The sequence below is a fragment of the Oncorhynchus clarkii genome, chromosome 30 (genome assembly GCF_045791955.1).
Source record: "Oncorhynchus clarkii lewisi isolate Uvic-CL-2024 chromosome 30, UVic_Ocla_1.0, whole genome shotgun sequence".
NCBI classification, from domain to species: domain Eukaryota; kingdom Metazoa; phylum Chordata; class Actinopteri; order Salmoniformes; family Salmonidae; genus Oncorhynchus; species Oncorhynchus clarkii.
In genome coordinates, this window is record NC_092176.1 from 17052367 (window position 1) to 17069202 (window position 16836).

Consider the following 16836-nt stretch of genomic DNA (forward strand, 5'->3'; position numbering starts at 1 on the left):
ATAAATAGCCTATAATTTAAGTTGATTGTTGTTGTAGCCTTGTGTTATTATGCAATTATTCATGACCATGTTTAGTTCATTAATTGGAAGTTATGAATTGTGATCATGGTCACAGCTCCATCGCAAATGTATCATTCTCCATATTTATTGTCAGTATTATTGTGGACCCTGAAATTAGATGTAGGCCTATCGGGGGCTATAAACTACCTGCATCTAGCTCAGTAACCCATGGCAAAGTTGAATTACAATCATAAACCCAGATTTTATCCAGTAGCCTATGCTTATTGAAATGACAAGTCAATTTCACAAATAGATATTTTGGTGCGGCAGGTAGCCTAGTGGTTAGAGTGTTGGGTCAATAACCGGAAGGTTTCTGGATCGAATCCCGAGCTGACAAGTTACAAAATCTTTCATTCTCCCCCTGAACAAGGCAGGTAGGCCGTCATTGTAAATAAGATTTTTTCTTAACTGACTTGCCTAGTTAAATAAAAAAATGTAATTAACATCTGGCACATCGTAGTATCAATGGCGCTGTCCATGCTAAAATAGTTTTTTGGGCACTATAGTCCTCTATGGGTACGCTACAGCGGTGTTGTGGATGGGATGGCAGGGGGAGCCAGGTTTCTTCAATCCGAGTGATGCGAAAAGGCATTTGCTATGCGATGCTAGGGGGGAAGGCTTCCACGAGTCCGGAATCTCGTTGTCTATGCAGTCATTTGACCCGGGGTGGTGAGGAGAAGCCTGAGTCGAGAGAAGTTAGATAGGCATGAGCGCACAATTATTTTTTATTTTTATACATTTACCCTCTGGTCTATCGGACAGTAACATCATAGTAAAGGAATATTTGAGCCGGTTTGCTTTTTCTTCGTGAATAAATGGATTTATGCTAAAAGACGAACGGATCTTCTATCGATTCTAAAATTTATTAGAACTGGAGTAGGGGAGAATTGTGACAAAAGTACAACTAGACTTAATCATATTTTATTGTAGCCGATGTAGGCCTATGCTAAATGTTTTCCTCTTTCTACGTAGCTACTGACATTTTGAGTTCTATGATCTGGGATTGGGGCACGCTTTTCTCAGGAGCGATTTTTCTCTTGATGCCTTGCGGATTTTATTTTATTTTAGGCAAGTAGGGTAAACGTGGGTAAAGGCAAATCTCTTCTAAAAGTTTCCTCTTAATACTGGAGCGTCTTTACGGGCTAAAGTTAACGACGTTGGATATTCAAGCTTTTGTAAAGTTTTAACATCAAATCTCGCACTCTGAGTACGACATTTTTCTACGCTGGCTGTTTCGTCGACCCTCAAGAAGGTAGGTTTTTTCCAAGGTGGGAATTGGAATCATTACTTATTAAGGCTACATGTTCGGCACAGAGCGTGCGGTTAGAATAACTTTTAGGGAGGTATCTAGCATGATTTAGATCTGTATCAGGTATCCACATTTTGACAGATACACACAGGTCTCAGCAAGGACATTTTGTTTGTGTTTTTTACAGTCTGTAGTAGCACTAGACCCCCCTCCTATATGGAGTCCTTAGAGGGCATGTGTTTCTAGTTTGGAAACAAACCCTGACACTAATGACGCGACTAGAGCTTTTCTTTCCCCCTTTTTCACAGATTTTAGAATTTTGTTTTCCCTCTTGTGAAGTCGGTTGACAATTTATTAACAGTTGGTGGTATTTTTATATTTTAATTTGTTTTTCATGTGCTTCATTGGTTGGGAAGAGTGGGGGGCAATTGATTTGCCATCTGTGGGCGCTCAGTCACCACTGCTAACACTTAGAGAGATAACATTAAAGTTGTCAGTATTTGTTGGAATTTATTGTGACTTTCCTGCTTGATCTCTTCAATTAGCCCACACATAAACTTACATTAGGATTCAAATGACCCTAGGTCAGTGTGACATGCAAAATGTAAATACATTTGGCATAGGGTTGTGCATCGGTTTGCATTTTAAATCAAGAAATGTTAGGGCATGGTGGCTATGCAATGTATTTTACTCTGTTTTCTTTCTAATGTTTGATTTGATCATTGTTTGTCATTCCCAAGCTTTACCAAAGATATTCTATAGCCTTTTCCTCCCTCACCTATGTTACTGACAAATTACAAATACAAGTCGGTGCTTGTTTTGACATAAAACACTTTTGCGCAATAATTTTCTTGAGTGCATCTTCAAAATAGCCAATCATCTGAAATGAATGTCTGAAGAACAGTTTTAGTTTCCTTAGCATGGTTCATTTACACCAGCGAGATTGGAAGTCGGTGCCCTTACCTTTAAAAAATGAGAGGGTTTCATACTTTAAAGGTAGATGGGTCACCTTTTGCTTTAGAAGAAATCAGACGAAGGGGACCACCACGCCCCTGCTCTCTCTATATATAGCACATCACTTCTTTTCTCTGCAACATTTCCAGTGGAGTCATGAAGTCATCACCCATCCTAACATCTCCAATCTTTTCAAGAGGGAAGAATCCTGATTTACACCAGCCAAGTCACTACACCATCATAGTCCATCTCCCTCAGGTTCAGCATCTTTGGATAGTTTTTAGGGGAAAGATGCTTCAGTACACCAGAGGTGTTCTGTTAAACAAAAACAAGAAAACTATAAACGGGTTTTTGAGAATGAGCTCAGTCAAAAATGACACGCAGTGGCAAGAATGCACATGTTGAATGTACACAAAAAAAGTGTTGTGCGAAACAAACATTTACATTTAGCATACGCTCTTAACCAGAGCCACTTACAAACATGCTCTCAAATGCTTATTGATTGAATTAGGCTTTCTTGCTGTACAAGAACACTGCTTAGAGGTTTCAGTTACAGGTTTTGATTTCGGCCCCTCGGTTGTCAATCCCAGGTAGGGGTACATACTTACTGGGAGAATAACATATACAATGCAAACAGATGACTGTGCTGTTTGCCGATTAATCCTTACTTGTGACTCTTCTTGAAAACAACTGACTGAGATCTACCATCTCTTGCTATGTGAATTAAGGTAAAGGATAATGTCCATGACACTCCATCTGGGTATAATCCTTTTGGCCTATGTGTTGCAAGGAAAATTTCTCCCTTCACCTTTCTGTAGTACACACCTCAGTGAAACTCACTATGTGAAATCATCGGTCCGTCCCTAAAGCCCGCTTTCTCAATTTTAGTGTTGCTGATGTTGCCTTTCTTTGGAAGCAGGGTACGAATGGATAGTGTCAATGCACCCTAAAATGTTACTCCAAGTTGGTTTGAAATGAGAGGGAGAGAATGGATGGTTGAGCTAAGAGGCATTCCCTTAAGGAGTTCACCAGGAAAACAGTTGTTCTGTTGAGCTGTAGGAAAGGGAGTTAAGAGTTTTCCTGCCCTCTAATTTACTGGGCTGCTGGGTTGGCACATCATTATTGCTGCTTGCTGTTGATGTGGAAAGTTGTGGCGTTAAATAATTTAGCAATATGTTCTCGAATGTAGATTATGTATAACTTACACTGAGTTTACAAAACATTAAGGACACTGACTAGGTGAATACAGGTGAAAGTTATCATCCCTTATTGATGTAACTTGTTAAATCCACTTCAATCAGTGTAGATGAAGGGGAGGGGACAGGTTAAATAAGGATTTTTAAGCTCGGAGACAATTGAGACATGGATTATATATGTGTGCTTCTCAGAGGGTGAATGGGCAAGACAAAATATTTAAGTGCCTTTTGAATGGGGTATGGTAGTCTAATGTTTGGTTTACTCTGTGTATATGAAAAAATAGACTGAAGTTACACATATTTTGAAATGGAGATCAGCTACAATACAATGAGTGTGCATAATAACTAAAACATTGTTGTACACTTGGGAAAATTCGAAGGACCTAACAAATGTGACTGCTGCCGTCATGTGAAAGCATCATAACTGGGTGTATTTGACACATTTAAGTCCTCAAAATTGAACTGACAACAACATGGTTGTAGGCATGAAAACCAACAGCAACGAGTCAGCCTATAGGGAGAAGGTAAGTGAACTCGCATTGTGGTGCCAGGACAACAACCTCTCCCTGAACATCAGCAAAACAAAGGAGTTGATTGTTGACTACAGGAAGAAGAGGAGGGAATACGCCCTGGTCCATATCAATGGGACTGCAGTTGAGATAGTCCACATCACCGAGGATTTGACATGGACCAACAACACCACCACTCTTGTCGGGAGGGTGCAAAAGTGCCTTTACTTCCTAAAGTGGCTGAAGAAATTTGGCATGCCAGCCAGGTCCTCTCCAAATACTACTACTGCACCATCGAGAGTGTCCTGACCAGTTGCATCACAGCCTGGTACGGGAATTGCTCTGTCCATGACCGCAAGGCCCTCCAGTGGGTGGTGAAGAAGGTTCAGTATGTCACTGTGGTCGTGTTCCCACCCATCCAAGACATCTACACAAAATGGTGCCTGAGGAAGCCCAATAGCATCATCAAGGACCCAGCCACAAGCTGTTCACTCCCTTACTATCGGGTTGATCTGAGCACCTGCACTGACTCCCTGCACCTTAGCACACACACGCACGCACCTAGACATGCAGTGCCTTCAGAAAGTATTCACACCCCTTGACTTTTTCCACATTTTGTTGTTACAGCCTGCATTTTAAATGGGTTAAATATAGATCTTGTGTCACTGGCCTACACACAATTGCCCATAATGTCAAAATGGAATTCTGATTACAAATTAATACAAAATGAGAAGCTGACATTTCTTGAGTCAATAAATATTCAACCCCTTTTGTTATGAACTAAATAAGTTCAAGAGTAAAAATGAGCTTAAGTCCCAATAAGTTGCATGGACTCACTCTGTATGCAATAGTGTTTAACATTACTTTTTTAATCACTACCACCTCTTTGTACCCCAAGCATACATTTATCTGTAAGCCCCTCAGTCGAGAAAGTGAATTTCAAACACAAATTCAACCACAAAGACCAGGGAGGTTTTCTTGCAAAGCAGAGCATCTATTGGTAGATAGGTAAAACAAACAAAGACAATGCAGACATTGAATATCCCTTTGAGCAAGGTGAATAATTAATTACAGTTTGGATGGTGTATCAATACACCCAGTCACTACAAAGATACAGGCGTCCTTCCTAACTCAGTTGCCGGAGAGGAAGGAAACCACTCAGGGATTTCACCATGAGGCCAATGGTGACTAAAATGGTTACAGAGTTTTATGGATGTAATAAGAGAACTGAGGATGGATCGACAACATTGTAGTTACTCCACAATACTAACCTAATTGACAGAGTGAAAAAAGGAAGCCTGTAAGGAATACAACTATTCCAAAACATGCATCCTGTTTGCATTAAGGCACTAAAGTAAAACTGCAATATAAACTGGCAAATAAATTATCTTTGTCCTGAATACAAAGCATTATGTTTGGAAATGCAAATTCAGCAACACATCACTGAGTACCACATTCATATTTTCAAGCATGGCGGTGGCTGCATCATGTTATGGGTATGCTTTAGCCAGCAACATAACACCCTACATCCCACTGATGGCTTCTCTCTGAAGCTAAGCAGGGTTGGTCCCTGGATGGCAGACCAGATGCTGCTGGAAGTGGTGTTGGAGGGTCCTTAGGAGGCACTCTTTCCTCTGGTCTAAAAAATAAATAATTATCCCAATTCCCCAGGGCAGTGATTGGGGGCATTGCTCTATATAAGGTGCCTTCTTTCAGATGGGACGTTAAACTGGTGTCCGGACTATCTGTGGTAGCTAAAGATCGCATGGCACTTATTGTAAGAGTAGGGTTGTTAACCCCCGTGTCCTGGCTAAATTTCCAATCTGGCCCTCATACCATCATGGCAACCTAATCATCCCGAACTTCCATTTGGCTTATTCATCCCCCCTCCTCTCCCCTGTAACTATTCCCCAGGTCGTTGCTGTAAATGAGAATGTGTTCTCATTCAACTTACCTGGTAAAATAAGGGTATAAAAGTAATCGGCAAGGACTAGGGAGGGATTTGGGATAAAACAGAATAGAGCTAAGCACAGGCAAAATCCTAGAGGAAAACTTGGTTCTGTCTGCTTTCCAAAAGACACTGGTAGACAAATTCACCTTTCAGCATGACAATAACCTAAAACACATGGGCAAATCTACACTGGAGTTACATACCAAATAGTACATTGAATGTTCCTGAGTGGCCTAGTTAGTTTGGACTTAAATTTATTTGAAAATCTATGGAAATACTTAAAAATGGCTGTCTAGCAGTTATCGACAACCAACTTGACAGGGCTTAAAGAATTTTCGAAAGAATAATGTGCAACTATTGTACAATCCAGGTGTGGAAAGCTCTTAGAAATGTACCCAGAAAGACTCACAGGTGATTCAGGGGTTTGACTCAGGGGTTTGAATACTTTTGTAAATGGGATATTTCTGTAATAAATTGTCAATAAATGCGTAAAGGTTTCTAGCATATTTTCACTTTGTCATTATGGGGTGTTGTGTGTAGATGGGTGAGAATATATTTAATCAATTTTGAATTCAGGCTGTAACAAGATAATATGGAATAAGTCAAGGAGTATGAATACTTTCTGAAGGCACTCATACATGCCGCACACACACATTACAATGCATTACTGCAACCACTTGAAAGGAATTCCTCCCTCTGCAACTTTGTTGTCCACCTACAGTCCCATTTCCTGGTCGATCAAGGAAGTGGTTAATTTTTATTTATTTTACTAGGCAAGTCAGTTAAAGAACAAATTCTTATTTTCAATTATGTCCTAGGAACAGTGGGTTAACTGCCTGTTCAGGGGCAGAACGACAGATTTGTACCTTGTCAGCTCGGGGGTTTGAACTTTCAACCTTCCGGTTACTAGTCCAACGCTCTAACCACTAGGCTACCCTGCCTCCCCGTTAATAGAAATTGGCGCATTATTTCACAGTGACCCCAGTTTTGGTAAAGCGTTTGAATCCGTCCTGAGGATTTTCCTATAAAAGACCCCCAAATTTAAGGAATTGCTTAAGGTCCCCAAAAAAGCATAGCATTTCATGTCTATCATTCTAGGTGGCAATTTCCCCTGTCACAACTACGTTCACTGTTATGGCATGATCTGAGGGAGCTCTCTTATCCATTCCATTCGGGTGACAGGATAAACGTTTGAGGTTGAATAACCTGTAACATTAAATATGTTGTATATCTCCTTAAGTGTTCCTCTAACTGAATGACACAGCAGTCTTATTACGGGCTCCTGACCAATTGTGTTATTTTGTGGAGTTTTTTTCTGCTGATCTTACCTTTTTTATGTACATAAAAAGTTCCCGCCATCGTTTCCTATGACTGTAAAGAGCTTCTGGACATCAACAGGGATCACTATCCTCGATTTGGATGAAGATCTCTATTTCAATGAGTCGGAAGCGAAGAACAAACTGCTCATCCAGGACCAGGCCCAAATCCCTGACACTCAAAAAAAAAAAGGCGTTAGAGTCTGGCGTGCAGGATACCTAACGAGTCTACGTTGGCAAGTGGATGAACCACCTCTAGCCTCCGTTCCATTGACGAACGTGCAGTCATTGGAGAATAAACTAGACGAGCGCTGTTTGAGACTATCCTATCAACGTGATCTGAAGAACTGTAATATCCAGTGTTTTTCAGAGTCATGGCTGAACATGGAAAACATATACACAGCTGTTTTTCTATACATCGGCAGGACAGAACGGCCGATTCAGGTAAGGTTGGGGGGGGGCTGTCTCTTTGTTAACAGCTGGTGCTCGATCTTTAATATTAATGAAGTTTCGAGTTTCTGCTCCAACCTCTTGATAAGCTGTAGACAATACTATTTACTTAGTGGTCTATTTACCACCATAAACTGATGCTGGCACTAAGACCGCCCTCAACAAGCTGTATGGTGCCATAAGCAAACAAGAAAATGCTCACCCAGAGGCGGCGCTCCTAGTGGCCGGTAATTTTAATGTAGGAAAACTGAAATCCATTTGACCTAATTTCTACCAGCATGTCACCTGTGCAACTAGAGGCGAAAAACTGTAGATCACTACTCCACGCATAGAGATGCATACGAATCTCTCCCTCGCCCTCCATTTGGTAAATCTGACCATAACTCTATCCCCCTGATTCCTGCTTAAAAACTCAAACCGGAAGTTTGTCTCTGTGCCGAAGAATGCCAAGGTAACATGTCTAAATGACCATCACCCCTTAGAGCGAACATCTGTAGCCATGAAATGCTTTCAAAGGCTGATCATGGCTCACATCATCACCATCATCCCAGACACCCTGGATCCATTCCAATTTGCATATCGCCCCAACAGATCTAGAGATGACGCAATCTCTATTGTACTCCACACTGCCCTTTCCCACATGGACAAAAGGAACACCTACTTGAGAATGCTGTTCATTGACTACAGCTCAGTCTTCAACAACGTAGTGCCCTCCAAGCTCATCACTAAGCTAAGGACCCTGGGATTAAACACCTCCCTCTGCAACTGAATCCAAGACTTCTTTATGGCCCATCCCCAGGTGGTAAGGGTAGGCAACAACACATCTGCCATGCTAACCCTCAACACTGGGGCCTCTCAGATGGGCATGCTTAGTCCCCTCTTCTACTCCTTGTTCACCCACGACTACGTGGTCTTGCATGACTCCAATACCATCATTAAGCTTGCCGACGACACAACGGTGGTCGGCCTGATCACCGATGACGATGAGACGGCCTACAGGAATGAGGTCAGAAACCTGGCAGGAGTGGTGCCAGGACGACAACCTCTCCCTCAATGTCAGCAAGACAAAAGAGCTGATTGTGGACTACAGAAAATGGAGGGCCGAGCACGCCCCCGTTCGCATCGACTGTGCTGTAGTGGAGTGGGTCGAAAGCTTCAAGTTCCTCTGTGTCTACATCACTAAGGACCTATCATGGTCCAAACACACCAACACAGTCATGAAGAGGGCACGACTATGCCTCTTCCCCCTCAGGAGGCTGAAAATATTTGTCATAGGCCCTCAGATCCTCAAAGTTCTACTGCTGCACCATTGCGAGCATTTTGACTGGCTGCATCACCCTTTGGTATGGCAACTGGTTGACATCTAACTGCAAGGCACTCCCTGCCATCCAGGACCTCTATACCAGGCGGTGTCAGAGGAAGGCCCTAAAACTGTTCAGACTCCAGCTACCCAATTCATGGGCTGTTCTCTCTGCTACCGCATGGCAAGTGGTACTGGAGGGTTTAGTCTGGGGTCCAAAAGGCTCATGAACAGCTTCTACCCCAAAGCCATAAGACTGCTGAACAGTTAATCAAATGGTTACCTGGAATATTTGTATTGAACTCCTTTTTCTTTTGCATTGACTCTTTAAAAAAAAACTTGCTCTATGCACACTCTCCAGACTCTACCCACACTCTCACATATACTAAACCAACATACACACGCTCACACATACGCTCAAACATAAAACACACACATGCATATTGACACCACACACACTTTCACATACCAGTACCAGTCAGAAGTTTTGACACAGCTACTCATTCCAGGGTTTTTGTATATTTTTTTTACTATATGTGAAATAAGCCATATGGAATCATGTAGTAACCAAAAAAGTGTTAAACAAATCCAAATATATTTGAGATTCTTCAAAGTAGCTGCCCTCTGCCTTAATGACAGCTTTGCACGCTCTTGGCATTCTCTCAACCAGCTTCATGAGGTAGTCACCTGGAATGCATTTCAATTCACAGGAGTCTTTCCTTCTTAATGCGTTTGAGCCAATCAGTTGTGTTGTGACATGGTAGGGGTGGTATACAGAAGATAGCCCTATTTGGTAAAAGACCAAATCTATATTATGGCATGAACAGCTCAAATAAGCAAAGAGAAATGTGACAGTCCATCATTACTTTTAAGACAATTTCAAGAACTTTGAGTGCACCTGCAAAAATCATCAAGTGCTATGATGAAACTGGCTTTCATGAGGACCGCCACAGGAAAGGAAGACCCAGAGTTAATAAGTCCATAATAGTTAACTGCACCCAAATAAATGCTTCACAGAGTTCAAGACACATCTCAACATCAACTGTTCAGAGGAGACTGCGTGAATCAGGCCTTCATGGCCAAATTGCTGCAAAGAAACCACTACTAAAGGACACCAATAAGAAAAAGAGACTTGCTTGGGCCAAGAAACATGAGCAATGTACATTAGACCGGTGGAAATCTGTCCTTTTGGTTCTGATGAGTCCAAATTTTAGATTTTGGTTCCAGCCGCCATGTGTTTGTGAGATGCAGATTAGATGAACGGCTGATCTCTGCATGTGTGGTTCCCACCGTGAAGCATGGAGGTGTGATGGTGTTGGGATGCTTTGCTGGGGACACTGTCTGATTTATTTAGAATTCTAGGAAAATGTAAGCAGCATGGTTACCACAGCATTCTGCTGCGATACACCATCCCAGCTTGTTTAAGCTTAGTGGGACTCTCATTTGTTTTTCAACATGACAATGACCTAATACACCTCCATGCTGTGTAAGTGATATTTGACCAAGAAGGAGAGTGATGGAGTGCTGCATCAGGTGACCTGGCCTCCACAATCACCCGACCTCAACCCAGATGAGTTGGACCGCAGAGCGAAGCCAACAAGTGCGATTATTCTACAATTTTAGAAAATAGTAAAAATAAAGTAAAACCCTTGAATCAGTAGGTGTCCAAACTTTTGTCTGGTACTGTCCATGTCGACACACTTACACACTTTTCACATACGCTGCTCCTACTCTGTCTATCCTGATTGTGTAGTCACTTTTACCCCTACCTACATGTGCATATTACCTCAACTGCCTCATACCCCTGCACATTGACTCAGTACCGGTACTCCTTGTATATAGCATTGTTATTTTATTGTTACTATTTCCTTTTTTTAAAATCCATTGTTGGACAATGGCTTGTAAGTAAGCATTTCACTGTGAAGTTGATACCTGTTGTATTTGGTGCATGTGACAAATACATTTGATTTGATCTTCTATTTTTATTATGTGGGAAAGGCCAAACGGCCTTTCCCACAGGAGGAAAAGGAGTTTTGAGCATAAGAGCTCCATTTGCAACCTCGCATTTCAATAGCCATAATCTTGAACTAAGTACCTTGCGTTATATGGGCATTGAAATGGTGAAGATGCCATGTAGGGGAGGAGATTGGGATAAATTACTTCTCCAAAGAGAGACATATTAGTTAGACCACTTGGGCAATCTTGCCCCAGCAGGTCTCAATGAGTTATGTTCCTTATTCTTGTTTTTTGTGGAAGGCTATAAATTTGTAGGCCAAATATACCCTCCTATAGGCTTTAACATCACAATATACTGTATGTGTGTGTGTGTGTGTGTTTCCCCCACAACTATGCCCACCTGTGTGTGGCCTGTATTGTTGTCATAACATTGCCTCCTATGCATGCTGAAGACGGACTCATACCCCAAAATTTGTGCGGCAATACAAATAGGTTTAGTTAAGTTTATTCACCGGAGTGCTCTCCTATTGTTTTTTTGGTTCTTCATGTACATACGACTAATAAAACTTCAACTTGAACCCCCATGGAGAGAAGCTTGGTGAATCTGCACAGTAGACTGGCGCTGGGAGTGGAGAAATTAGTGGGGTTTGACTACAGAATCAAACGGAGAGCTAAGGAATTTCATGCATGGATTGGTGGATACAGTGAACAGTAATTACGGGGCCATGCTTGAGCTTATACCCTGTCTCTGCATGTTTGGGTGGGAAGGAAAACCATAACTTTTCATTGTCAATGTGAAGGCAGAGCATTCTGATTTCTTAATAACTTCACGTTTTATCTTCAGATTTCTGTGTCTCTCTACAAAAGTGTTGTTTTTGCAGAACTCACCATCCATCATCTCTGTCTCAACTAGTGTGGCTCAGTGTGGATTCGGTGTGATCGTAAATGCAGTGGAGGCTATGTGACACGATGAGCAGTGACTCCCCCCCACAGCTATTGTTTGGGAGAAAATGTTTTTTTTTACTTGGATAAATGTCTGCTTACTTTCAGTGTAATTGTATTGAAGCATTTTTTATTTTATTTTAAACTTTTTTTTTCTCCCCAATTTCGTGGTATCCAATTGTTGTAGTAGCTACTATCTTGTCTCATCGCTACAACTCCCGTACGGGCTCTGGAGAGACGAAGGTTGAAAGTCATGCGTCTTCCGATACACAACCCAACCAAGCCGCACTGCTTCTTAACACAGCGCGCATCCAACCCGGAAGCCAGCCGCACCAATGCGCCGGAGGAAACACAGTGCACCTGGCCACCTTGGTTAGCGCACACTGCGCCAAGGACATGAGACAAGGACACCCCTACCGACCTAACCCGGGCGACGCTAGGCCAATTGTGCGTCGCCCCACGGACCTCCCGGTCGTGGCCGGTTACGACAGAGCCTGGGCGCGAACCCAGGGACTCTGATGGCACAGAGGGAGGCCCCAGGGTCCCATTTCAAGGACCCATAAAAACAATATTAGTGTCAACTGTCAGAGGCTACATCTTTTGTAACATCCATGAGATGAGGAGGATATTTTTACACGAGTCAAGCTTTGCTGCAGACTCACAATGCATAATATGTCAATGACTGTTATTCTCCTTAGTTATAGGAAATGCTGAGAATAAATTAATTTCATGTCTTGTTCCTATTTTGTGTGCTTTTCTCAAAGTTTCCAGGAAAGACGAGCAGACCACAACCAAGGCCTGAACACTGTCCAAGTCAATTATCCCTTTTATGTGAATTTAAAAATAACTGTCAAAGGTGATGGGTTTTTCTGATTGACGTCATATTCAGGAAACATTCACTCACCATTAGTGTGTGTCTTGTGCGGTATGTTTTTAGCATAGGCCTACAGTAAAAACACAGGTTGCACTTGACAAACTTGGAAGTGGGCCGTTGCATCATATTTCACTCCCCGAAGACCCCATTTGTTCCTTCATCACGAAACGTTGTCTAAATGGTTGTGTAGTGGTCGCGCTCGGGGAACGTGGTTGGCTGTGTGGACTTCTGTCTGGCAGCTGAAGTGGATACTTGGAGCCTGACCAGGCACTGACTCACTGCTTACGGGCCTGTGATGACCAAGCTCCTTTATCCCCCGGGACCCTCTGATCCAACTCAGCTGCCGGAACACTGGGCCATTCTTGGAAAGTGAAATTGAATTTCTTTAGATGATAGTACAAGGAACATGTTTAAGTGGAGAACAGTTATGAAGACCATGAGAATTGACTGAACATTATTCCTCTGTCGAGTCATGGGGATGACCTGACCTCCACTGGATGTTTCCATTGGATTATTTTCTGTTTTGCTTGGATCTGTAGAATCTGGATCACACCAACCTGCTTTTACATAAGTGAACTATGTAGACTGTTACCACATGCACGGACACATCCTATATCTCCTCACGTTTATTGCTGATTCATTCTAGAGATTATTAATATTTCCATATGTCTTTTAATGCTTTATACTTTGGACAAACTGTAAGTTAATTGTGTATAGCCTACTTCATGATTGTTTTAATGCAACAATTTGGCTAGTTCTCAGAAGCCTGCACCCTACAACAAGGATTTGTTTCACACCACTTGACAGGCATGAGAACAAATGGGGGTTGGGGCCAAAACCAACTGTTAGGTGATAGATCTGTAAGTGTGGAAACTACATCTTGGCTGCCTCTCTACAGGGGTATCACATAACAACCCTGAGTTTGGGGTCCTTTAACAAATTCCTAAAGGGGGATTATGGGAATTAGGGGCAAGTGTTAATCTCCCTGGCCAGATGCTGCAGGGTGATGGGGCGAGCAGATGTGCATGTGAGGGTCACCCACAGCAGCGTGCCTATTTACGACACATCCTCAGCTTCATTATGCCATCGACAGCCATGGGGGAGCAAAACTCTCAATGCTCTTGGGATTACCCATCCCCCCTGTCTGTGACATGAGCTCTGCTTGCCCAGTTATCTATGGCCTTTCATGAATCCCTATAGGAATTCACCTTTTGTTTCCTCTCTTCATTCTTAATTGTATCGTCCTTGTTGTATCTTGGCAAGAAGATGACTAACACTCATTGTAGCCTTTTTTAGAACACGCTTATTTAAAGTTACTGGTTGTGAAGAAAGGTTTTTTAGATACTGTTGCATAGAAATACTTTTTGTTACAATGTGTGTTAAAATAACCTTTTTCCTCTGTGTAATTAGAGACTAGCTGTATGAGTTTGACAGTAAAACATTTTAAACTCGCCTCCCAGGGTTTGTATGTAGTAATACTATTACGTACAGACCATGAAAATGTATCATGCCTCTTTTTTTTTTGTTTCTTTTGTTCTTACTTTAGAACTACGTAATACAATTTCACTTGTTTGTTTTGTAATACCTGAACAATCTGATGCATGCTTTGTTTGTATTTTCTTATCACACTGGGATTATCTGCATTTGCAAAAAATGCAAACCACCAAGCTCATTTGAAATTCAAAATCATGCTGTCCAAAAATCGATTAAAATAAAAAAAATCTAATCAAACTTTATTTGTCACATACAACGCCGTATACAACAGGTGTATTATACCTTACATGAAATGCTTACTTACAAGACCTTATTAACCAACAATGCTGTTTAAAAAATCTGCTGTACTTGTTCATGCTCAATTGTGCAGTGTTCGTTTTTACATGAATAATGAGTGAGTTTGGCATGAAATGCAATAGATCCCTTATGAGAAATCCGTCTGAGTGTTTCAGCACAGCTCAGCATCTACTCTTCCTCCTGTACGCTAACTCTCAAAGCTCTCGTTTTATGCAAGGCACTCAACAAAGGCTCATAACTTTGCATTTGTGTTTGACATGCCTCAGTTGTGAGCACAGTTTCACCTTGTGGTGTTTTTGTTCCTCCAGGTTGGCACAGTGACTGGCTCAGTGCTGATTCCCCAGCGGTCCCGATGGCATTCCATTCACAGAGCAATCAAAAGCTGTAGCGGCCCTCACAGGATGTTGGCGGTGCGGAGTACGCTGGTGGTTCTGGCCTTGCTTGCCCACATTTTACCATCCCAGGCCCGGCCTGCCATCCCTGATGAAGGTAAGGCTCCCACCTGGCCTCTTTTAAAATATACACATATATGGCGCCAGTCCATCACCTAAATGTATGTCTTCTTGTGTGTCACATTTCTCTTCATCATGAACCACAATATATTTTACTGGCTCTTATCCCAGACCCTTTTCAAATGGGTCATATGCTGGCCTTTTTTATTATTAATTTACATCCGTAGATGGATTTAGAGATGAGATGTAGTTATTTATTTTACAAGCACTCCATTTGACCAGTAATTCTTTAATTCCCCTGATCTCTGTAGCTGTGCAATAATCTGGAGACTTTTCCAGTGTTTGAAGTTTTTCTCTTTGTAGTCTGTGTAGCCCCCTCCCATTTCCCTGTATTTGATGTAATGTAGTGAGCCTAACTGGATCTAACTTGACAGGGCTGCATTTGTAACCCTGGAGACATTTCGCTGTATGCTCTCAGTATCTACTCTTTTATATTATTGTAAAGCTCAGATAGCTAACTTCTAAGTTGCTTTTTTGTAGGCTACCTATTTGTTGCACAAGCTCAGCTGAAAAAAAAATGGAATAGAGTCACTGAAATAGAATCCTGAAAAATGTTTATTTGGGCTGAATTCCAGTACTGTAATGGCTGCCTGGACTTGTGGGTGGATAGTTTTGGGTGTTTACACTCTGGAATCGGAAGTAGAGTGCTGCAAATGGAATATAATAAAGCCCAGCATTATAATTAGAGTAATTATGAAAGAGGGTCTTTTTTGGGGCAGTAAGCCTTAAAATAAAACTGGGCAGAGCTGTGTTTATCCCAACACTGAGACAGGGAGGGAGTAAATAGCTCCCATCTGTAGCCTCAGGCCCAGGCAGCAACACTACATAGCTAGCAATTCCTGCTCCTATCCTCTCCTCCTTTGTAATGAAAATAGTTTTTTCTGTCACAGAGGGATGAGTTAACTGCCAGAGAAACTTTCAATGAGCTGTACAACTTTTTAAAAACCTTTATTTAAGGTTGGAACCCTAGGAGCCCTTTTTAAACCAAAGATATATGGTTTTTATGTTTAAAAAAATAATTTACAACTAGAATGAGAGAGACTGGATATGTGACCGCCCAGCTCTTTGGTAGCAAAATTTGAAATTGTGTTTTTTACATTGGATAAAAGTAGAGACTAAGAGCTAGAAAATTGTATATCATACACTACAGTTGAGGAACAATGTGAAAGTAATTCTGCTTTGAAAGTTGATCAACTTTTGAGAAAATGGCCCTTGAATGTTTTGGAACACGTACTGTAGAGCTCTTCTTTGTCTACACCCATTCAGCATAGTTCACACCCTCTTAAGCCCCACCCATCTATTTTAAGGATTCACATGCATCAGCAGCCTGGTGGCCCAAAATAGTATAACTGGTGTATTTTAACACCAATAAACCCATCCTTTAAAAAATGAATTTAGTATATGTCAATATAGCAAACCAGGCAACTAAAAGCAACTTTCTAAACAATATATATATATACACACACACACACACACACACACCAGTCTTCCAGTCTTTTCCTGTGGCTAAACCAACTAGGCTCGTCATTTAACAATTGTATTCATATTTACAGATGGCATACAAGTTGGTTGTTAAGTTCACATGTTCCAGAAGGCATTTCTGCCAAAAAACACATTTTGATTAAAAAAAGTTATGTTTCTGTTCAAATGCCTCTCGTGTGAAGTAGTGACGCCTAGTTTCCTGAAACAAGTCACATATTGCCAGTGGGGTGGGGAGCATGATGCATTGTCTTTCTCCAAACAGTTTTCATACCCAAATGGTCAGGTACTATCTTG

At 41.7% G+C, this 16836-nt stretch overlaps 1 protein-coding gene across 6 annotated transcripts in view; it reads left to right on the forward strand.

Annotated features, from left to right (window-relative positions):
- Positions 1-714: 714 nt before the first annotated feature.
- The window catches only part of LOC139390248 (fibroblast growth factor receptor 1a), a 43321-nt gene continuing 27199 nt past the window's right edge, over positions 715-16836 (forward strand). For 3 of the 6 annotated variants that reach the window (XM_071137498.1, XM_071137500.1, XM_071137502.1), the window contains exons 1-2: positions 1108-1312; positions 14857-15037. In XM_071137498.1, the coding sequence (XP_070993599.1) occupies positions 14950-15037 (88 nt within the window). In that variant the 5' untranslated portion in view covers positions 1108-1312; positions 14857-14949. Of the gene's footprint in view, positions 1313-14856; positions 15038-16836 lie in introns of all 6 variants that reach the window. The other 3 variants (XM_071137499.1, XM_071137503.1, XM_071137501.1) reach the window with 2 other exon arrangements.